Source organism: Taeniopygia guttata, chromosome 20 (assembly GCF_048771995.1).
Source record: "Taeniopygia guttata chromosome 20, bTaeGut7.mat, whole genome shotgun sequence".
Classification (NCBI taxonomy): Eukaryota; Metazoa; Chordata; class Aves; order Passeriformes; family Estrildidae; genus Taeniopygia; species Taeniopygia guttata.
This window is the reverse complement of record NC_133045.1, coordinates 8,063,712-8,085,952: the sequence shown is the minus strand read 5'-3', so window position 1 is coordinate 8,085,952 and position 22,241 is coordinate 8,063,712. Positions and strand designations below refer to the sequence as shown.

General features: G+C 53.3%; 1 protein-coding gene and 1 long non-coding RNA gene across 2 annotated transcripts in view; one reads left to right on the top strand and one right to left on the bottom strand.

The window, feature by feature from the left end:
• NOL4L (nucleolar protein 4 like) overlaps positions 1 to 22,241 on the bottom strand; it is a 63,924-nt gene that overhangs the window by 39,278 nt on the left and 2,405 nt on the right. The window contains exons 2-3 of the mRNA XM_030288992.4: positions 6,331 to 6,486; positions 2,642 to 2,753 (exon numbers count right to left, since the gene is read on the bottom strand). Coding sequence (XP_030144852.1) covers positions 2,642 to 2,753; positions 6,331 to 6,486 — 268 coding nt within the window. The remainder of the gene's footprint in view (positions 1 to 2,641; positions 2,754 to 6,330; positions 6,487 to 22,241) is intronic.
• LOC140680348 (uncharacterized) lies at positions 6,202 to 13,629 on the top strand. Its single transcript, XR_012051523.1, has 2 exons — positions 6,202 to 6,336; positions 12,315 to 13,629. It is a non-coding gene; the product is annotated as an uncharacterized lncRNA (long non-coding RNA).

Genomic DNA, 22,241 nt, shown 5'->3' with positions numbered 1-22,241 from the left:
AGAGGGAGGTAAGTGATCTTTTAGTGCTTAGATTCTGCCTGAAACCATTCTGATGTAAATTTGGAACAATCCCATTAGAGGCCATAAATTTACTGTGAATTTGTGCAACTGCAACACATAAGGGCTTGAGCCCAAGAAACCAAACCCTTTTTTCCCCCCCCTTTTTTCTAAGTTATCTGGGAAAGAAAGAAAACCTTTGTTTTAAAAGGCCTGGGGGGCTCCACAGGAACAATCCTCACATCCTAGGTCACAAGAGGAAGCTCCTGGAATCCTTTAGCTCATTTTTCAGTTATCTCTATCACATGCCCCACATGCTGGACACACAGATGGAAGAGGCAGAAACGGTTTTGATCCTAGCTCCACATTTTTATCACTCCACCAGAATTACTCCTAATTTAATAACACTGTAAAGAGATCCCAGTGAAGTCCAGTGACGTTCAAACTTTCCCACAAGCAAGACAATTTGCTTTTATGAATGATGTGGGTGCCCTGCAGGGTTTGATGTCAGATATGTTTAATTAGGGATTTTTGTGATCACAAATTAAATGTATTCAGATTTCTTTCACAGACAAGAGAAGTAGAAAGAGATGGGAATTACTCAAATGTTGTCATCTTACTGAGTTAAACTTTACCTGTATGTGCCTCTATGTGTGTATGCACGTGCATACACCTCAGCAATTCTTCTATGACCCCAGTGGTTTTTTTAGGTGATTTGCTCCAGACAAATTCCTGTATAGTGTTAGTGAAATCAGACACCCTTCCCCAGGAAAAGTAACCTTATCTAATCTACTCAATGCATTTTCACATGTACTTAGTCACTATTTAGGTGCTATTCAGGCAGAGAAGCACCTTCTGTCCTTTCATTCGTGGGGGTTAAAATAAGACTTTTTACCTGTGGGATCCTTTGTATTCCTGACTGATTTATTTTTAAGAGAACTGCTAAAGGGAGAAGCTTTATGAAAATAATCAATAACTGATATTAATTTATAAATTTGTTCAGGACAGATGGATGTCAGCCTTGATCATGTTTCCCACAGCCAGGACCACAGTGGGAGGGATTTCCAGCCCCAGGTGTTCCCTGAGCTGCCTCTGAACTGGGATGGGTGGGTGTTGCTGGGATGGTGGGTGGGTGGAAGCCCCTGAAGGCCCCAGGTTGGATGGGGCTCTGAGCAACCTGATCTAATGGAAGTTGTCCCTGCAAGGGGTTGGAGTGAGACTGACCTCAAAGTTCCTTCCAAACCCAGCCAGTCTGTGAATCTGTGAAGGAACAACAACCCTTTTTATCAGCTGCCTCCTAAAACGGGATCCCAAGCGCTGGAACTGGCAGCTCAGCTGCTGCCAGACATTTAGGAAGATGTCCTGGTGTGGGTGAAGCCAACAAGTGACATCCCTGTTGGCCTGCCTCATGCCATCACCCTTCCTGTCCAGGGGCTGGCTGCTGCTCAGAATGTCACACAGAGGGACAGGGTGCAATCCGAGTGAAGGTCAGGTTTGCTCCCAGCAAGGCCAAAGGCCAAAATTTTCTGGATGTAAATGGAAAGAAGGATCAGGCCCTTAGCTGGCAGAGTGGGAAGTGCTGTGGTAATGGGACTTCAACTAATAGAATTCACATGGAGCTATTTGGGAGAGTTTTTGAAATTATGAGTACAAAACATTTCAGCCACTACCTCTGGATAGATGGCACATAATCCACTTACACAAAACCTCTGGGATGTCCATAGCTCTGCTCCCAGCAGTAAACAGTTGGCAATCAGCATTTAATACTAGAAATTCTCTACTGTTGCACCTTTTGTTCCTTAAATTCTGCTTCCCTTCCTGGTAAGAGCTGCCAAGCCCTTTGCCTTGCCACTTTTGAAACAGACCAACTCCCTCCAGTTTGCTTAGTTTTTTGTTTTTTTAAAGAAGCAATTTTGATGGCTGAAATCAACATCACTTTCACTTGCTTTGCACTTGACCATGAAAACAAGTTTGTAGTTCAGCAAACAACCAAATGAACATGTAACCAGCTACTCTAGAAGAGAACCCAGTCCCATCTTCTTCCCACTCCTGCTCTCTCTTAGACCTCAGAAGCTGCAGATTGGATCTGTCCACAAAAGAACTATAACGAGTCAACCACCTCAGTGGCCACACTAATTGTGTGTGTACACAGGCACAGTGTAAATGTGACTGCCAAAACACTTGCCATTATCTAACTCAGGATCACGTGCTTATCTATTAATTAAGTGTAAATTGCTTCTTTATCAGAAACTTCAGCTATTCAGACATATTCCATGTATTTCAATACAAAATTACCAGTTCCAGGGAAAAACCTGAGGTTATGTTGGTTTTTTTTAAGACATTGAGGTTCCCACCCTCACATGGTGGGTGATTGCAGCCATATCTGTGGTATTTCTGACCCATGTTTTGGGCGGCACTGGGGAAGTCTGGAAAGAAAGCCAGGCTGCTTCTGCTCCCTAAGCTGTAAGAAGCAGGTTTAAGCAATTCCTTCAGCTTGGTTATAAGATGAAAAATAGCCCAGGTTAGGAAAACCCTTAGGTTACGATGTATCTCCTGGGCAGGACAGTATCTGGCAGCTGTGGGTGGCACTGTGCTGGTGCAAAATGCAGAGTCAGCTCTGCTGGCAGAAGTCACTCGCCTTTACCTTTGGGCTCCAGGCCATTGGAGTTGAAATGCATCCTCTTCTGGCATTCAGTGCAGCTCATCAGGAACCTGGTCACAGCTTCTCTCGGGAGGAAAGCATAGGTCTCTGCAATCTGAGGAAACAACAGAGCTGTATGTCCTGGGAGAGGGAGAACGGGGTGGAGAGCACGGGGACCACGGGCACACCTCGTAGCCACACCTTGTCCCCTCCAGCCCTAAATCCCTCCCTCCACAGCAGCTGTTGGTGGGGGAACTCTTTGGGAGGGTAACTGGTGTGCCAGTGAAGCACCAAGCCACAAATGAACAGACCTTTGGTATCCCTGCACACCCATGCCTTCCCAGAAACTCATTCCCTCTTGGAGCCTGGGAAGAGCAAAGCTATGACCGTGTAAGAATCAAATGTGAAAGTAAGGCCTCGTCAGCTCTGTTTGCATTGTTAATTACCATCACACCACTAACCTGAAGAATCCATTAATCTTTTGTAAGGGCAGGTCACTTTTTCCCACAATGACAATCAATTACTGTTAATAATACTTTGCACATCTGTGACATATTTTATCTAGGGAATTGAAAGCATTTTTCCAAACAGTAATGAATTAAGTCTCCTGAACCTTTGTAGGATATATATTTTACAGATGAGGAAAAGCTAAGGATAAATATTTAAAACTTGAATGCTTGAAGTTAAACACTAGATCCAGACCTAAGCACCCACAGAAGGTGTCTGGCAATCCCTGTTATTGCAATTAATTCCTGCCAGCAGTAATTTTATGGTATTTCTAAAGATCAAGACTGGGTTATTTGGAGAAGAAATGAGTCGATTTTAATGTAGACAAAGTTATTTAAGGCCATAAAGGACCATCAAATCTTGGAGTCTGACCTGTGTAGCACAAGTCACAAAACTTCACCCAGGTTCTCCTGTAGCCCAGTGGCAGTGGCCTGTGGTTTGCCTAAAACATCATCCAGGAAGCCATCTGGTCTTAATTGGAAGGCATTAAAAGGTGGAGAGCCCACCTCTTACTTTGGGCTGGCTCCTATGGTTAATCACCCATCCTGTTTGGTCTAAGTGACTTGTCCGAGCACTGCGGTTCCCAAACCAGGGGCCGTGACCTCCACAGGGGTCACAGCACTTACAAGTGGGGTCATAAAGCAGACAGAAATTCAATTGTTTGTGCCAGTCCTCGGGGCTGCGAGCCCAGCAGAAGTGGGGCTCAGGACGGGAAGTGGGGCTGCAATCAGACACCTCGTGGGTGAGGGCTGGTGATGGGGCTGAGCTGGGTGGACGGCCCAGGATGTCCTGATCCCCCTGCTCTGGCCAGTGGGCATCATACTCCTGCCTGACACAGCTGATAAATAATTCTGAAATTCTAGAAGTCCACATTAAATACAAAAATACCTAAATTCCACTCATTTTCCTACCCGGAGGGGTGCTGTTCTAGAAGCAGAGCAGCGGGGCAGGGGCAGGGGCTTTGCTGGATCACGGCTAAGGCAGTGCTGTGCCCGGCTCTGCGGTGGGAGGGAGCCGCATCCATCTCCACTGCGCGGCAGCAGAGCCCGGCCTTTCACAGGCACAGAATGCCAGATGGGTGGAAAGTTCAGGCGGGGACCTTGTCCCAGCGCTCAAATGGAGGCTGCACTGCCTGGTCCTCAAGGGATTCTCCTCCTATTTAGCTGAAGCCCCAGCGAGCTCTGCCGTGGCCGAGCGGATGCCAGCTCAGTCTTTGCCTCGGTGCGATATTTATCGATGCATGAGCACAAGGGATTCCCACAGAAACGCTGAAATGAGGGGCCTGGAAATTGCTGGTGGCAGCCGTGGTGGGGTGCTGCAGGCAGGGAACTGTCCCTGCGTGCTGCCTGCCACCTCAGCCATCTCCCTGCCTCTTTGGCTCCAGCAAGCCCACAGTCTCTGCTGCAAGTGTTTGGCTAATTTTAGTGATACAGTTGTTATTTCTCAGCTGATTTGATGCTCTGCAGAGCAGACAGCTTCCTTGATGAGTTATCTCCCATCCAAACTCCCTTTCTGATTGCCTCCCTCCGGAGGTCATGGACAAGGGCAAACTCTCCAGTGTCTCTAATCAGAAGTGGTGGGGAAAGGGAGCAGGGAGATGGAGGCAGGGGACCCTGGAGCCTCCCAGCTGGCCACACAGCAGTGTCCCTTTGTGCACCCGTGCCAGGCGTGGCGTGTGCTCTGCACCATTTCACCTTCCAGCTCAGGCTAACAAAGGCTCTCTGGGCAGCAAGGGCAGGAGTGAGGGCAGGAGCGAGGCTGGGCAGCCCAGCCAGCAGCGTCCTGCCAGGTCAGGAGGGGATACACGCTGCTAATGTGATGATCTCAGCTCAAGAGGGAGATGAGGGGTGGAGCGTGAAGCTCTCTGACTGCTGTGAGCAGGCCTGGGAAAACAGACGGATCCAGCCTGCTCCCCTGGGGCTGTGCAGGGCACAGATTAGTCCTCCAGAGAGATGAATTGAAGGAATTAGGGAAGGGTCGGAGTGGTCTGCTGGGGAAATGAGCAGAAAGTTCTTGAATTGCGGTCATGCTGCTGGGGCTGCCCCCCTGGACCACAGAAAGGTCACTTGCCCCCAGCCAGGGAGGGTCAGTGCGTGCCCCAGCCCCCAGCCCTGCGCTCTGCCCAGGGGCAGGACTGCAGTGCTCAGGGCAGGGAGCGATGCCATGAGCTCTGTGTGCAGAGCCCTGCTCCCTGGGGACTCTCACCACATGTGGGAGGCTGCAGGGCACTGGGCTGCCTCACCAGCACTGCCAGGCAGGACAGACTCCAACCCTGTGCTGACTCTGGCAGCACAGTGAGCTGTGCAGAACCTCAGGCATCATCACGGAGATGAGGGCAGCCTGCAAAGACCTCCCTGTGACATTGTATACACCAGAGAGATGAGCTGCCAGCAAGCCACTTCTGTCTCCAAGCGACCTGGTCCTTAGGGCTATGGGATTCAAGGGAGTAGCTTGGTTCTGGACAGTAAATTCAGCTCTTCTTGTAAGAGGAGAGCCCAAACGTTTGCATGGAAGGGCTGTGCAGAGTCAGGAGAAAACAGCAAGCTCCCTGGAGAAGCACACTTCAAGCTAAATTATTCCTGACCTAACTAGAGTGGTGTTTCAGGGTGGATAGAGCTGATTCTTGGCATCCATAGAACCGAGGAACCAAGACAAGCCTTAGCTTGGTGCCTGCCTCCATTTTGTAACTGAGGAAACCCAGGATGGGCAGGAGAGGAAGGAAAGGCCACGGCCATGCCCCAGTCCCCCTGTCTGGTTGCTCCTGACCTTCAAGGCCCACAAGAGACATTTCCCTCTGGCTGAGGGAGACAGGGAGGCAGATGACTGACAGCAAGCAAGGCACCGGACAAACATTCTCTCATCCATCACTAATAGTGCGGATTTCTCTTCCTTTTCCCTTCAGACACGCACAGTGTCTTTGTATGATTCCCCTGCTCTCTCCTCTCCCGGCACCGCTCTGTGCTGCCGCTGCAGCCCGGATTCCATCCCCGAGCACAGCTGCTCTGCCTTTAAACCCCTCCTTCCTCACGCCTCCCCGCACAGGCACACTGGGCTCTGCCTCGCCTCTGCCTCCTGCCAGTGGCTCTGCTTCTACCTGTCCTGTGGTGCCCATCGCCGAGGGACTGTCCCTCCCGCAGCCCCTCCGCTCCGGTGCCCGCCCTGCCCGGGCACAGGGGGACTCTCACCGCTCGGTAGGTTTTCTTCTGCCCGGCATGTTTGGGTGCTTTGCCCGGCTCCGACGAGCTTTCCACATGCATCGAGTAGATGATGTCAAAGAAATCTTCCACCACAGCCACGCGTTTGAGAGAGATGCCCTCGGGCTCCGACAGTCCATCTGCCCCCTACAACAGTGCAGGCAAGTTGAGTTAGTGTCAGCGATGGGTGACAGGGGTGACGAGATCGGCCCGGGGCTAACGTGGTTGGAGGGGGCAGAGTGGCTGTGCTCCTGCCTCGGGCTGCCTTGGGCATGGGGGATGTGGGGGATAAATTAAACATCGCTTCAGGGAGGATCCTGCTGTAGCCAGGGCAGTGGCGGCTGCTGCTGTCGTGCTGCTAAAGCTGGCAGTGAAATTGGGCCAGGAATAAAAACAAGGGAAGAGTCCAGAGTGGAGTCACAACTGATCAAGAAATTCAATTTCTGTAATGTGGGATGGTTTTGCTAGGCGGGGAACAGGCGGGGGAAGCTCTTTAGACCTGCACATGGTGCTAAACCATCCTGGGAAGCCCTGAGATGTGAGGTACTCTCGCTGGCTGCAGTCCCTGTGGATATGGATCAGCCAGCAGGACAAGGTTTCACTGTGATGCCAGGATACAGCCCCTAAAGGAAGGAGCCAGCATCCCCTCCTTCCCTGCACTGACCTTTCCAAGGCTCCCTCCCTCTCACAGACGCAGAGCAGCTGAGCGCTGGCAGCAGCAGCACAGCTCTTTGTGTGTTCGGATGTGCTGGAGAGCAGGAGGCAGTAATTCTGCCACACGACAGTGGTGACAGACTGATGGGAGTGGGAAGTGTGGGGAGCAGTGCTCCTCCGAGCTGACTGGCACCAACGGTGTCAGCTCACACTGGCAGGGTATGCCGTGGGAAGGGGAGGCAGCCTCTGGGACCCGGCAGCTGCTATCAGCACTTGGCACAAAGCACAAGGGCAGGAAGGGCTAGTGGGAGGTGGTCAGTGGCTATTGTAATGGCAGGGGGGACCAAGAAAAGGACGGACTTTGGGAGATCACTTAGCTTGCTCCTTGAAAAAATGCCATTTTTGCATAAAGAAAAAAAAATTTAATATTATATCTGTCTATATCTATCTATCTATGTATATATATTACATCCCTTTAAGGGCTGCTTTCCAAAAGGAATGCATGGATGTTGTCCAGTGGGTACCCACCGGGCTGCTAAGCAGCAACCTGCACATCTAAATTACCTGCAAACTACCTTTTTCACCTGCATTCACAGGTCCCTGAGGGCAGGCAGAAGCTGGCAGGGAGCTGTGGGCAGGGTTTGTGGGCAGGGTCTGGCAGGGGTCTGCATGCAAAAGGAACAGCCAGTCTCCTGACCTGCGTTTGTGTTGTCCTTGGTTGGGCTCTGTGTATCTTACACAGTCTATAGATTGAATAAATGCTGTTCTTTAAGCCACCAGTGAAGGGCCTCTCAAAAATCAATCACTTAGTGGGCCCACCTTCTGCTGGAGCTACCCAACATCTCAGAGGAGCAGTCATTTAATGTACAGCGCTGCCTATTAGAGTTGGCTCCTCACCCCAATTTCGGAACAGAGACTGCCTGTCCTGGGCACACGCTGCAGCGGGACGGTGGCTGAGCTCACCCGGGACAGGAGCACGAGGATTTTCCAACACAAACCACCTCTCCCCTCCCCGGGGAGCCCCAAGCCGGGTCTGAAGGTGGCTGTAACAAAGAGAATATTGAGAGCGAACACAAGGGGCAGGGTGGCAGGGCTGCGTGGTGGGGGTCGGGAAACTTCGCCCCAGGGAGTGTCTTTGAGGAATATAGATCTAATTTCTTCTGTCACCGTTCAGAGAGTTTCAGTTTAATCGAGGGCATGGGTATTCCCCTGCCAAGGAGGAACGGGCATTAGGAGGCTTCCTACTGACCAATAATCCTCAGAGCAGGGTTGAAATGAGGATAATTACAGAAACAGGACAAAGGAAAATGCAGCAGGGGAAAAGCACAGTCAGATCTAACAAGCAGAGCCCTCAAAATTAAAGCTGTAACCAACCCTGTATGCAAATCATTGTTTCCAACCAGCTAATATCCTCCTCCTGCACGGGCAGCAGGTCCCTGTTTCCTCCCCGCTTTCAGAAGGAATGCAGTGAAGGTAACCTCAGGGTCTGGGCATTGCTACAGCCTCCCTGCACACCAGCAGCGCTCTCCTCTCCACCCCGGCTGGATGCCGGATGCCGGAGCTGCCTCCTCAGCATCCCACTCCCTGCAGCGATCCTCCCCTGACTCCTTGCAGCGATCCTCCATCCCCTCCTTAGCCTTGTGACTGCTCTCCCCGTGATGATTATTTAGCTTTGGGAAGCAGGTGAGATACAAGCAGTATCAAAGCCACTGGGTATAAGAAGCTGTATCAAGTCAGTGCCTCCAGGATTAGGGAGGTTTATATCTGGCAATATATCCAAATGTTGACCTAGGATTTAAGAGGACACGTGTGCTGTAAAGAACCTCTCCGAGGGGCCCACGCCCCTCGGGTTCCTCCTTCCACACCCAGCATTGCTCACCAGTATTCAAGGCATGAGTCAGAGCCCATAATATCTCAGAAAGGCTTAAAACCCCTCAGGTTTAAATAGCAATAAAAATTCAGTTGGGAAGCAGAATGGGAAGAAGGGATGCTTTTACCCTGTCCTGTTGTTGGGGCTTTATTAGAAGTCACCTGCCCGCCCAAGGAGTAAAAGATCTCAGGAGCAAAGCTCAGCCCTGACAGAGGTGCTTAGAAGCCGGTGGCATTTCAGGTGCTGAAAAGTCCCTCTACCACCTTCCAGCCATCCTCCTTTCTCCTATATTTGCCCAGCACCGGTCTGTCTCTCTCCATCTCTGTCTCTGTTTACTGTGCCCCACAGTTCTCACCCCACCTTTCCTCTCATCCTCCCCACCTTCCCATTGCTGTGAGCACTCTCTCCTCTCAGCTCCTCTCCTCCATCAGGTCTTTTTCCTCCCCAGTGTCCTTTGTCTTCCCCACCTCCTCTAGTTCCACATCTCTGAGCGCCAATACCCCCGGGACCCTCTGCCCTAGGACCACTCTCCTGGGCCTCGCTGCCCCTGCACCTCCCGTGTCCCTGCTCCACCCCGCCGACCCCGGCCACCTCCAGCACCGGCGGATCGGTGCCGGGAGGCGCCTCTGCGGGCCGATGTCGCCTCCCGTGCCCGGCCCCGGGCGGCGACAGCCATTTCAGGCAGCGCTGTCCCGGGTGCGCCACGGCCCGGGCAGCGCTTCCCAGGGCCCGGCCATGGCGCTGGAGCCCCGGCACCTTTGTTCTCGGCAGCGCCCCGGGCACGCTCGGCCTCCGCCCGGCCCGGGACGGGGGCGGTGCGGCGGGAGGGGACGGGGAGCGACCGGGCAGCCCCGAGCGGCGGCGCGGGGTGACATCTGCCGCGGCGGAGAGGGAGGCAGGGCCGGGCGAGCCCCCCCGCCCGGGCCGGGCTGGGGCCCGCCGGCAGGTAGCGGGTAACCACGGCAACCGGCGGTAATCCGCTCCCCCGGGCCCGCCGCCGCCGCCCCGCGCCCGCTGCCCCCGCGCCCCGCCCGCCGCGGACCGGCCCGGGGCAGGCACCGGCGGCCGCGGGGCCCGCACCTCGCCGAGCCTGGGACGGGCGGGCAGGGGCGGGTTCCTACCGCCCCCAGGCACCGCCATCCCGCCGGAGCTCTGCTCACTTGTCGAGCCCCACTGCAGCCCTGCCGCACTTCCACAGCCCCGCCACACCCCCACACGGACCTGCTCTGCTCCCGCACCCCGTCAGGCTCCCATCCCACACGGACCTGCCCTGCTCCCGCACCCCGTCAGGCTCCCATCCCACACGGACCTGCCCTGCTCCCGCAGCCCCTTCAGGCTCCCATCCCACACGGACCTGTCCTGCTCCCGCAGCCCCGTCAGGCTCCCATCCCACACGGACCTGCCCTGCTCCCGCAGCCCCGTCAGGCTCCCATCCCACACGGACCTGCCCTGCTCCCGCAGCTCCATCAGGCTGCCATCCCACACGGACCTGTCCTGCTCCCGCAGCCCCGTCAGGTTCCCATCCCACACGGACCTGCCCTGCTCCCGCAGCCCCTTCAGGCTCCCATCCCACACAGACCTGCCCTGCTCCTGCAGCCCCTTCAGGTTCCCATCCCACACGGACCTGCCCTGCTCCCGCAGCTCCGTCAGGCTCCCATCCCACACGGACCTGCCCTGCTCCCGCAGCCCCGTCAGGCTCCCACCCGGACTTGCCTCGGCTCCCCCATGGACCTGGCATGTTCCCACATGGAGCTGCAATGGCTCCCACACAGACCTGCCAGGCCTCCCTCAAGGACCTGCCATGGCTCCCAAAGCCATCCCAAAGCTCCTAGGGCCTTGCCATGCTCCCACACGGATCTGCCTTGTTCCCACATGGCCCTGCTGTGGCTCCCACACAGACCTGCCATGGCTCCCACAGTCCTGCCATGGCTCCATAGCTCTGCCATGCTCCCACACAGCCCTGCCATCGCTCCTGTCCTGCCTTGGAGCCTGGCAGCAGCACCCACACATCTCCATGACCTGCCTCCTCCACCCACCCAGCTCCCTCTGCTCCCCGCAACCCGCTGTGTCTCCACCAGCCCCTGTGGCCATTCCTCAGCAGCCCAGCCTGGGTGTGAAAACTGCCATAATGGGAGATTTTCACAGCCAAACTGTATCACTGATGAGCTAGCCCTGTTTTCTGTGGGGCAGCAGATCCACGGCCAGCAGCTGCCACCTGATCCAGTCCATGCTGCCCACGGTGACCTCCACCCCAAGCCCCGGTGAGCTGCCACCACCCCAGCGAAACCAGACTCCCAACCCAGGCAGCTCCAGGGAGGCTAAGGGATGACATCAGGCTTCATGCACAGGACTTCTCAACCCTGCAAGCCCTTCCCCAACTTGAACTTGGGTTTGGGAGAACCTGGGAGCATTTAACCTGAGCTCTCCAAAGCCTGCACGCTCCCAGCTCCTCTTGAGACTGACTGGGGTAGACACTGCCAGAAGAACTGGAAGCTGCCCGTTCTGGGCTCAGCACCATGGAGGGTCTTGGCTCTGCCCTTGCACTGCCTGGCAGGGCAATATCTGCTTTCTCCAGTGGGACTGGCAGTTCTCCTGGGGCCCAGGAAGCTACCCCACATCACAGCTCTGCAGGGAAGCATCCCTTCTCCAAGGGGGTTATGCTGGAGGGCATCAGACTGGGACTGCTGGAGCAGGAGTGGGATGGGAGGGAGTGCTGACTGCTTCCCCATCTGCTGTGCTCAACAGCAGATAAAACACTGCCCCGGCCCTCGCACGAGGGGCCGATACCAGCCGAATTCAGCTTCCTGTGAGTCAAAAGCCGCTTCCTGCCAGCAGAGCCCTGCCTGATAATGGCTGTGTTCTGCTCTCTGCCCGGGAGCAGACCCTCTGCCCTCGCCTCTCCTTGCACTTCCCACATGAAAGCGTTCCCTTCTGTATCTCCCAACCACAGCATCTCCCCACCCCCGTACAGAGGCGCACGTTAAACTAATTTCCTGCTGCTGGCTGGAAGGGCCACTGTCACCCTCAGCCCTGGGACAGCTGAGCTGGATGTTTGGGGCCAGCCGTATCGAGCTGTCCCTCAAGGTCACCTCCCCTGCACACAGAGACTGGCCACGTCGCTTGCTCTGCCTGTGCTCCAGCTGCTGCTGGCTGTGGGACACAGCCGCTGTCCCCAGCCAGGTCAGGATCAGAGTGCTCCTGTCCCCCGCTGGAGTCACCCCATGGCATGACCGTGGGTTCCCCAGCTGACACCAGCAGCAGTGCCATTCCTGTGGCACTCACACATCCCTCGCCCTTTCTTCCAGCCCTGGGTGGTTCCTTCTGCTGCACAAAGGAGAATCCCTTTTTTGATATGAGGAAAAGTGGGGTTTGGGTTTTATCTGAGCACTCTGCTGCTCTTTCCTCTTTGAAGCGTCTTTCTAATTTTCTACAAGTTGTATTTTGTTCTAAGGGAATTGTTGGTCTTCTGACAAAAATGCTCAGCTGGACCAGGGAGTGGATGTGCACAGGACAAAGCAATTGGGACCTACTGGGATCAGAAACTGTGACATACAGGATGGAATGTAATCCTGCCATGACACCAGAGACTTCCTATCAAGCGCTCCAGAGATCATAGAAACATAGAATGGTTTGGATTAGAAGGGACCTTAAAAACCATCTTGTTCCAATCCCTCTGCCATGGGCAGGGACACCTTCCACTAGACCAGATTTCTCCAAGTCCCATCCAGCCTGGCCTTGAACACTTCCAGGGATGGGGCAGCCACAGCTTCTCTGTGTAGCCTGTGCCAGGGCCTCGCCACCCTCACAGGGAAGAATTTCCTCTGAACACCACAATTCTTCAAGTCCATCTCCCTGGGCAGCCCATGGCCCCCCAGTGTCCACCTGTGCCAGCACTGTGGCCACCACCAGCCCACAGCCCACCTCTGCAACCACTCCTCCTGCACAGGCTTCAGCACCAAAACAGACGTTTTATTTCAATATGGACTCTTACAACTTTTGATCAAGAAACTGTTCTTGGTACTTCTCATCTCTGGGAAGTCAGCCCTTGATTGGCTTCTATATTTAGACTTCTCCAGGGCTTTAGGAAGTTCACTCCTCATGGTATTTAGGTGTAGGATGAAAGCAGCTTTTGCGGGGGATATGTTAAACCACAGCAGGCTCACTCTGCTAATGCTGCGAGGAGAAAGAGGAGCTAGATTCCTCGAACTTCCCTCTTCCTCTTGCCCCTCATGCCAGTGGCACAGAGCGTGCCTTAGAAATAGGCACCAGGAAGACACTGGGCTGAAAACAGTATCAGCTGTACTGCTCAGAATAAAAGAACCCACAAGAAGACGATGGGAAATGCTCTGACTGACAGATTTTGCTCTTTTTTCTCCTGGAAATGTTTTGCTAGGTATTTTTTTCTGATCATTTCTGGTTGAAAAATGGGAGAAAAGCAGTTGCTAAAATGCTGATGGTGCTTCCCTGTGCTGAGCATTTCGTCTTGTGTCTTGTTGCACCAAGCAAACAGGAGCCCTATCCTGCACTTAGTCTCCAGCTCCACTCACTGCAGTGAAAACAGCCCCAGCCCTCCTGAGCAGCTGAGCATCCCTCTGACCCAAGAGAGCTCATTTCTCCTGGGGAAACTGAGGTACAGGAAAAAATAATTTTCCCAATACTCTGTGCTGACTCAGACCGAGACTGGGGGCATTCACATTGTTTCTCTAGCCAGAACTGTACACAATACATTTTTTTTCCCCCAAAGTAAATACTTCCTCATGAGGGGAGCCGGGTGCTTTATTTTTAGCGGGCAAACACAGCTGAGGTGTGTGTCTTTCACGGGGCACAGGCGCCTCCTCAGAGGGAGCTGCTCTTTCAGCCGCCGCAGCTGAGCCATGGGGATGGGTCCAGGCCTTTGCTCTGACCTCGGCTTATTCCTCTCCTGGCTCCCAGGCCTGGGAATGAAAACAGAGCAGCCTGGGAGGGGCAAGCCTGGAAATGGCAGCCCTGCCTCCAGCTGTGGAGAGGGCCCAGGTGCAGGGTGCCAAGGGGAGGTTGGTGCGCTCGGGGTTTGGTGGGTGGCTGGGGATGGGGCTGCCACCCATCCCAGGGCTGCCTGTAGGACAGAGGAGAAGCCCAGCAGGAAGAGATTCTTGCTCAGATGCCTGCTTAGAGACTCCTTGGATGCCTGCTCTGCCCAGGAGGCAGAGGACATTTTGCACGGCGCGAGAGAGCAGAGCTGCCTCCCTGCCAGCAGCAGGCTGTGCGCCGGCGGGGAAGCTGCAGGAGCAGCTGGATCTGGCAGGCAGAGGCAAGCACAGTGCTCCCCAATAAATGTGACCCTGCACCTGCTGGCTGGGAGCGAGGGGGAGCTGGCTTTTTTAGTGATAACAAAATACTGGGTGCTGTGGGGCAGCCTGAGCACTGTTTCACTTGGGTTGGGAGAGAAAGGTTCCTGGCTGACCTTCCTGGGAAATTGCTCCCTGGGGCTGTGGATTCCCGCTCCCCATGAGCTGGTGAGCATCACCCTCCTCTCCAAGGTGTGAGGGACCTGGAAGGGAGAAGTGCCATGCTGTGGGTGCCAACAGGGAAGAGATCACAAGCATTATTAAGTGGGGATTATTATAATGTTGCAGTGTTTCTTACTATTTTGAAATAGGCGGGGTTTGCACAGAGGAACTGTGGATGCTGCGTCGCTGCAAGTGCTCAAGGTCAGGTTGGATGGGGCTTGGAGCAACCTCGTCTAGTGGAAGGTGTCCCTGCCCATGGCAGGAGGTTGGAATGAGATGATCCTTAAGGTCCATTCCCACCCAAACCCTCCTAGGATTCTATGATTCTAAAATGTGAGTTTGGCAGTTTTTAAAAAATATATCTGCAAAGGTGGACAGTGATTTCTTAATGTTATTTGGATCTTGGTTTAGGTGGTTTAATGGAAAATGCTATTGGAATGGAAAAAAAAGGGGGGAAATGGTGCTAAACTGCATTTACAATCAGAAGAGTTTTTATATTCCATGGCATCCTGAAAAAATATAAAACTAGGAATCTAAAGATTATTGGCAATATGTAGCTGTAACACAAACTCAGAACATGTCTAGAGGTGGCTCTTCCTTGAAGTAACTTATCACTGTGAGCGATCTCCCCAGCACCAAGCACTAATCTAATAAAAATCACAACCAAAGCAAAATCCTTTGAGTCAGAGGGGGGCCAAGGCACTGTAACAAGTGACGAGATGACCTGTCACAGCAAGGTGACCCCTCTATGCCTAGGAATAGACCCAGCAGTGTCAGGGCAGCCAGGTGACATCATCACACCTACAGTGAGAACGTGGTGATGTCAAAATGAAACTGAGGAGGAGGAGATACGGAGCAGCAGCAGTTCAGCTTGTCAGTGGTGAGAAAAATTATGTAAAATCAGTTACAAATGATGCTACAGTGAATCAAGGTCAGGCAGGGCTGAGAGGCTGAGCTCTGGATGTGTGGCATCCCGGTGCCAGCTCCCTGTGCCCTGGCAGCTCCCAGTATGTGGGCCACTGTCGGAGACTCCCACAGGAACAATGTGATGTGCCTCCAGGGAAATGCTGACAGCTCAGCGGATGTTGGAGGGGGGGGTAACAGGCCTGCACGCCCTCCCCTTCTGAACCAGCCCTCTCCAGGTCAGGGCACAGCAGGGATTGAGCTGCAGCACACCACAGTGGCTTCAGCACAGCCCAGCCCTGACACCATCATGCCTTTTCCCAACATGGGAACCCAGGAAAACAGATGTCCATCACCCTCAGTGAGAGCAGGCACTTGTATTTATCCTGGGCTCACTTGTATTTATCCTGGGCTCTGGCTCTGCAAGGCTGGAGGGTCCTATACGGGCAGTCAGGGCAAGGGCCACAGGGGACAGACACAGATGGAACTCTGTTCTCCCCTTGCATTTAGGTAAACCCCCTCTGTATTCTGATTTTTGTCCATCATAACCACTCCAGGTGAACCCCAACCCTTCCAAAAGCCAAACTCAGACTTGTAAGATAAGGCCAGAATGATTCCCCACTAACCTGGGATGACCAAGTGGAATTTTTTTGAGCTCTTAACTGAGACTACATGTGGGGGGAGCAGAAGTCAAACCTGGTCTTAAAAACTGTGTTGGGGTAATCCATCCACAGAGATCCCTCTCCCAGGTGTGACACTTCATCCCATCACATCTAGTCTCTGTGCCACAGCACTGCAGGCTGGACACATGGGGCATATGGAGTGGCCTCACATCTGGCTCTCCCTGCTCCTTTGTGAGTCTGTGTCTCCAAACAGGGATGCTTTTGGAAGCAGAAGAAAGGAGGGGCAAAGCAAGCGGGGCAGGAAAGGCAGACAATTAATACAACCTGCCCTCTGTGTGAGGAATAAATTGGCAGCTGACAGGTTATAATCTGTGCAAGCAGGATCTTCACAGGAGAGGTGAAGGCTCCATTGGGGGCCAATTGGATGGTTAATTAGGAGGACAAAGCAGAGGATTCGTGAAAATGTTTATGAAACAGTGCTTGGCAAGGGAGCCCCTGAGAAACGCACAGCAGAGAGGAGCTGCTTTGGGCCGGGAGAGGAAACACGAGGGTGAAACAGCAGAACGGGCACTGAGAGGGAAAACAGCCATGCAAATGTCTGCGAGAGTAGAGAGGACGGGGATTCCCAGGTGCCCTGTGGAGGAGTTCAGGGGAGGACCCGAGGACACCGAATTTTTCTAGAAATACACGGGCTGTGTTCTCCCTCTCCCTCCTGCTCTGCCGTGCCCACCCCAGGGTGGGGAGCGGGCTCTGGGTGCCGGCAGGCACCGCTGCCGCAGCCAATTGGCGCCGCTGGCCGGGCAGAGAAGGGCACGAGGAAAGCAATTAAACCGGAGCTTTGATTGGGCTCACAGATGACTGCTTGTGCTAGAAACGCCTGAGCTTCTTTAAGCGCCTCGGCGGTGGCTGGAGCTGGCCTGATCCCCCATCCCCTCCTCGGCGCGTCGCTGCTGCGGCAGCGGGAGCGTGACTGATGCTCTCTGTCCCACACACGGCTCCGAGAGCTCAGAGGTAGGAACCAGTTGCTAAGAGACAGGACTGTACTTTCCAGCCCACATCCAGACCTTTGTCACCAGCTCAAGGGCTTTCTGCCGGATCCAAACGCCAGGCGCAGGTGAGCGGGAACAGGCAGGCCTCGTCCCAGCCCCGGGAGCCACACAACCAGCATTCAAAGTGAGGATGGAAATGACAAATCCACAAGCAACCCCAAAGGATCAGCTTCCCTGGACTGGCTGCTTGTCCCAGTGCTGTGAGACTGCAAACTGGAACACCCTGCAGCACCTGGGAACCAGCGTGGGTGGTACCAGCAGCACCGGCACCCAGAAGGTTTAGGATGTCACCAGTGTGATGACTCGGTATTTGCTTTGAGATCCCTCCTTCAAACGCAAGCCAGGAGAGGAGTCCCAAACTTTAGTCTCCATTTTTTTTGGGGGGGTTCCTGGTGAGTTTGGATTCTCAGCCCAAAGACTCCCATAAAAGCAAACCACTACCAACTGGAAAGCCTGAACTTGAGCCACAGAGACTGAGTGACCCCATCTTTTCCAGAGCACTCCCTCCCTCTTGGTGAGGAGCAAATCCATCAGAGCCTTCGCCCGTCTGTTGGAAGGGGAATACATTCTCTGGGGCTGCCAAGCCAAAGAAGAGCAAGGACAGAGAGAATCCACTCACACAGCATTGTCTTCCTGGCTGTCGCTCCGTGAAGGACCCTGCACCGTGCCAGGAAGACACAACCAGCCTCCACTCCTCTTCCAGAGGCTGCTGCCTTAACCTGAGACATGGACACTGTTACCCAAACCTCTGCTCTGCTCTCTGCTCTCACACACAGCACAGACTGTCTGCAGTTATTTCTCCTCAAATAAATTGCTATTCTTTGGCACCAGCCATAAAAGTGGAAGCCAGTAGCTTTCCAACAAAGACAAGGATTTTGGCCAACAGGTACCTGCCCTTGCTACAATCAGCTAATTAAACCAGACACTGAAGCTCAGGGGTGGCTCTGGCCCATTCTCAATGTGATTCTTTAGAGGTGGGCACAGCTGATACAAGATCAGAGAAAGATAATTAATGATTTGCACTAAAGAAAGATATATTAATATGCATCCCTCTGTCATGGCAATGCCAGAGCATCCATGCTGGCCAGGCTGGGTGGATGGACACTCTACCAGTGCTCCTCCACACTCCTGGGCTTTCCCTGCCATTTGCTTGTCCACAGTGTAAGTTCACAGACTGCTCATATCAAGCCTAACATAATGATAAAACTAAAACTGAACAAGTTGTATCAGAAGGAGATTATTGCTGAGAATGGTCCTGAGAAAGTTCCCACTGAAAGGACTGTGGCTGCCTTTCTGGGCTCTGCTGCAGACTTTAGTCACTGACTGAATTCCCCTTTCTGCTGTGGTCAGAGCAATGGCCCACGAGGAGAGCTGAGAACAGCCATGTACTGTCCTTACACCAGTCCTCTCTACTCCTCATTAACAAGGTCCTGAGTGCTTGGACCCTCTTCCTGTGCAAAGGTGGGACATAACCTGGAGTGTGGGAACAACAGCCCCTTGTTGGACCTGGGCTTCTTTCCATTTCAGCCTCATTGACCAAGGCCTGGCAGAGCTGTGCTTTGGTTGTTCGCTTTTGGACCTACTTCAGAGTGACACCCTTTGAGAATTACAAATATGAAAACAATTGTAGGTGAAAGAGATAACTTTCACATAAAATGTTATGCGAAAAACACTTCTCCTCTCAGATCAGCAATGCCATGCCTGTTTCTGGAATCATGTAGGATGTGCAGTGTAAATGGCAGAGACTTATTTTTTTCACAAACTGTTTGGTCAGACATGCATTGGGAACTGGAACCTTTGCTGGTGGAGCTCCAGGTCTTACAAATGCTGGTGACTGAAGCTAGCACCCAAGGATGAGAGTGGCTGGGATGGTGGGATCACTGGGACTTGGTACTAACAACCACAATGGGACTGCCTCTAATCAGGCTTGTAGGCTTGGCAGAAATAAAGCAAGGACTGAATGAGATGCTGGTTTTCCCCTTAGCATTAGAAGTGGCTGCAGCAGGCTGTCCTGAAAGGGCAGGAGTGAGCAGGGAGTGGGCTTTGCTGCCAGATCTGCCCCCACCAGTGAGGAACTTCATTCTGCCAGTCTGTGTAACTGCAGATCATAAGAGCTCTTTAAATTCACCTTGCTAAGGCTTTAGCTACTGCCTGGCAAGGCTAAGCTGGCTCTTGGGCCCAGGGGATTGGGTGTCACTGCTCTCTCTGACTCTTACCACGAGCAGCTTCAGATGTGAAATCTGTGACTGATTCCGTGCAAATTTGGAGCTGAATCTGGAGGGGATGCTAATGTGGGAGAGTTTCTTTAGATGGAGTTGAATGGGACCATATACCCAGGCCAGAATTGTTCCAGTCTCCTAAGGGCACATTTAAATGTAAACCTGCCATCAGTTCCACTCCTTGGAAAAGCTGGTGCTGCCCTGTGTGCTCAGGGTGGGATCTCTCCACAGGTGAAAGCTCTGCATGCTCTAAGTAAGGCTGGTGCAATGGGAGTAATAGACAATTTCTCAGATAATACCCTCAGGCCCATCTGCCTTGTCTAAGGCTCTTCTGAATGGTCTTGATTTATTTTTTTTATCACTTGAAGTCCCCAGAAAGTCTGAGTGGTTATTCACGCCGTGAAAACCTTCTGTTGACTGATGTTCTTAGAGGTTATAGATGTGCAGCTTTTTGGGGCACTGAATATGGGCATTGAAGGGTACTTGTATCAGGAAAAATGTAGCCTCTATTAGCTGTTGGAGCAGCATCTTTCTGACATGCCTGGCTCCTCAGCTCCGGCATTCTGCCACTGTGCTGTGCTGTCCCACGGCCTGGCACCGCAGCTTTCACAGCACAACACTCCCTGTCTCTGGAGCTAAAATGAATTTAAGGATAGGCTGTGCTGTGAGATTTATCTGCTGTCCCGTGGGATAGCTTTCCTGCTGTCCACGAAAGCCTCCATCCATTTTGCATTTTGGACTTGCCAATTATATTTCCAGTGCTCACCCCACCCCAGCATCATTCCTCGGGTGAGTTTCACCAGGCAGGATCCTGAAATAATTCTGAACATCTGGCTCCAGGGGAGGCAGCACAGGTGAGCTGTACCTGTACAAGAGCAGCAACCCACTCGAGCAATGCCCTCATCCTGTTAGCGATGCCTACGGAGCCCCAGAGCCTCATGTCAGCGCTGCGGGGGACGGGGAGAGAGCAGCAAAGCAGAATCTAACGTGGGCAGTGCTGCAGAGCCTGCCTGGTCCCCACGGCTCCGCACAGCCCCCGAAGGGCCGGGCTGACGCCACGCTTCCCCTGCTCATCCCGCAGCCCCCCAGCCTGCACCACGGCCTGCCAGCACTGATCTGGCCTGGCCGCCACGCCGGAGTTGTGACAAGCTCCCACCACACACGGCCAAGTACAGCATCGATTTAGAGAGCAGCTAAGGCCCCAGCTGAAGTCTGAGGAGAACCCTCCCCTGCACACCCGCTGCTCCGGCCACAGCCATCTGCTCCGCCGGGTGTCACCCAGCGCTGTCCATTTCCCTGCACCGTGGCTCCATCTCACTCCACTTTCCTCTGAGAAAGACTGTCTAAATGATGCTAAATGCTTAGGACAAGAGGGACATGAGATTATAATGAACTGCATCTTAGGACCTTGTCATGGACAAATTCTCCCACAGTTCTTAGCAAAGATGGGGAGAAGAATGAGTGCTGCCCATCCAGTGCCAGGATTCGGTCCAGCCCATGGATAATGATGGGGTTCACACCTTAGAGTGTGTCAGCCATAGGAAAGGAGCACTTTGGGCTGTATCCATTGTCTGTGCTGCAGCAGCACACAAAGATACCCTCCTCCTCCTCTTCAGTACAGCCTAAATGTATTTTTTTCCAACACCCTGACCTAAAGGATGCAGAGTCCAGCCCATGTGTGAATAGGGCTGTCAGGCAACAATGTCCTACACCGCTACACTGCCTGTGTTTATCTGCGTAGGGCTTTTTTAATTGTGTGTGTTAAACGTCCAGCATCTTTGGGACGTTCATCTGGGAAAAAGAAATGTGAACAGTCTCTGTGCCAGACATCCGTCCGCACTGCTGTTCCTATTCCCAGTGCATTCTTTGAGAAGACCACCATCTGCTCTGACCACCACCTAAGGCAGATGCCCCCTTCTCAGTGCACAGTCCCTGCTCTCAAGCCACCCAAATCTGATTAGGCCCGTTCTGATGAGAGGCCTGGAGGAGGGCAAGGGAAAGTTACTCAGGAGAGAAAATAATAACCACATGTTAATTAATTTTTCACTACGGATGCGCAGAAAATACACAAACCAGCACAGGGTGCATAAGCCAAAAGGAACAGTTCTACTGGCTTGCTGGGGGTGGGGGGGTGTGTGATTATTTTGAGGGTTTTGAATTATCATTATTATTATTTTCCAGAGGAGGAGTGGCCCCAGCCCTGTCAGGGAAAGGAAATCTTATCCCCACTGCTGCCCTCTACGTGCTCTTTACCACCTCTTTTCCAGCTTTCCCTCCTGGTCCCTTGGATTTCCTGTGGTGTCCTGCAGTGAGAGCAGAGCGAGATGCACCCCCTGCCACCCCCTCACTGCACTCGGGGTGGGGGCTCTGCCTGTCCCTGCAGCAGGGGACATCCCCAGAACGGTGCTCACCCAGCAGATGTGCCTGGGGAAGGGCGAGCGGACAGGACAAGTGAGATCAGATTGCTGAGGAGCACAGCCAGGGCAAAGCAACCAAAACACTGCTCCAGAAGTATTTGGGAAAAGCAGCTGAACAGACATTAAACCAGAATCCAGGCGTTATTGTCCAGCTAAAGCCGCATATCACCTTCAATTATTTGACTGCGTGCCTGAGAGCAAGGAAATACACCCCAAACCCAGCCCAAACCACCAAGGATGCAGAGAGCACTGAATTACAAGGAGCTGAAGAAAATCCCTGACAAGTTACCTCTAAATTTGAGAGCCACTTCAGGCAAAACCAAACTCTCAACTGCACCCATCTGAAATGGTCCGTGGGATTCCTGGCCAAGAGGGGCCAGGACCAAATGAGCAGGAGGCAACTTCTACAGACCCCACTCCGGAAGGTTTCGGGGACTGTGATGACTGGTCTCCCTTTGCAGTGGCTCTGCAAAGTGCTCCCAGTCCTAACATCTGGCAGGCATCTAAGCACTGGGAAATAATCTGTATTGCCCCTTGGAAAATTCGGTTGTCCCCTAGGGTATATCTGCTTGTGTTTGCTGGTTTAGGGGAGTCTGGGTGTAACGCCTGTCTGTAGCCTGCAGGGACTCTGCCAGGGAAGATGCGGGGGCCTAGGCATGCTCCTCGCTGAAACTTCAT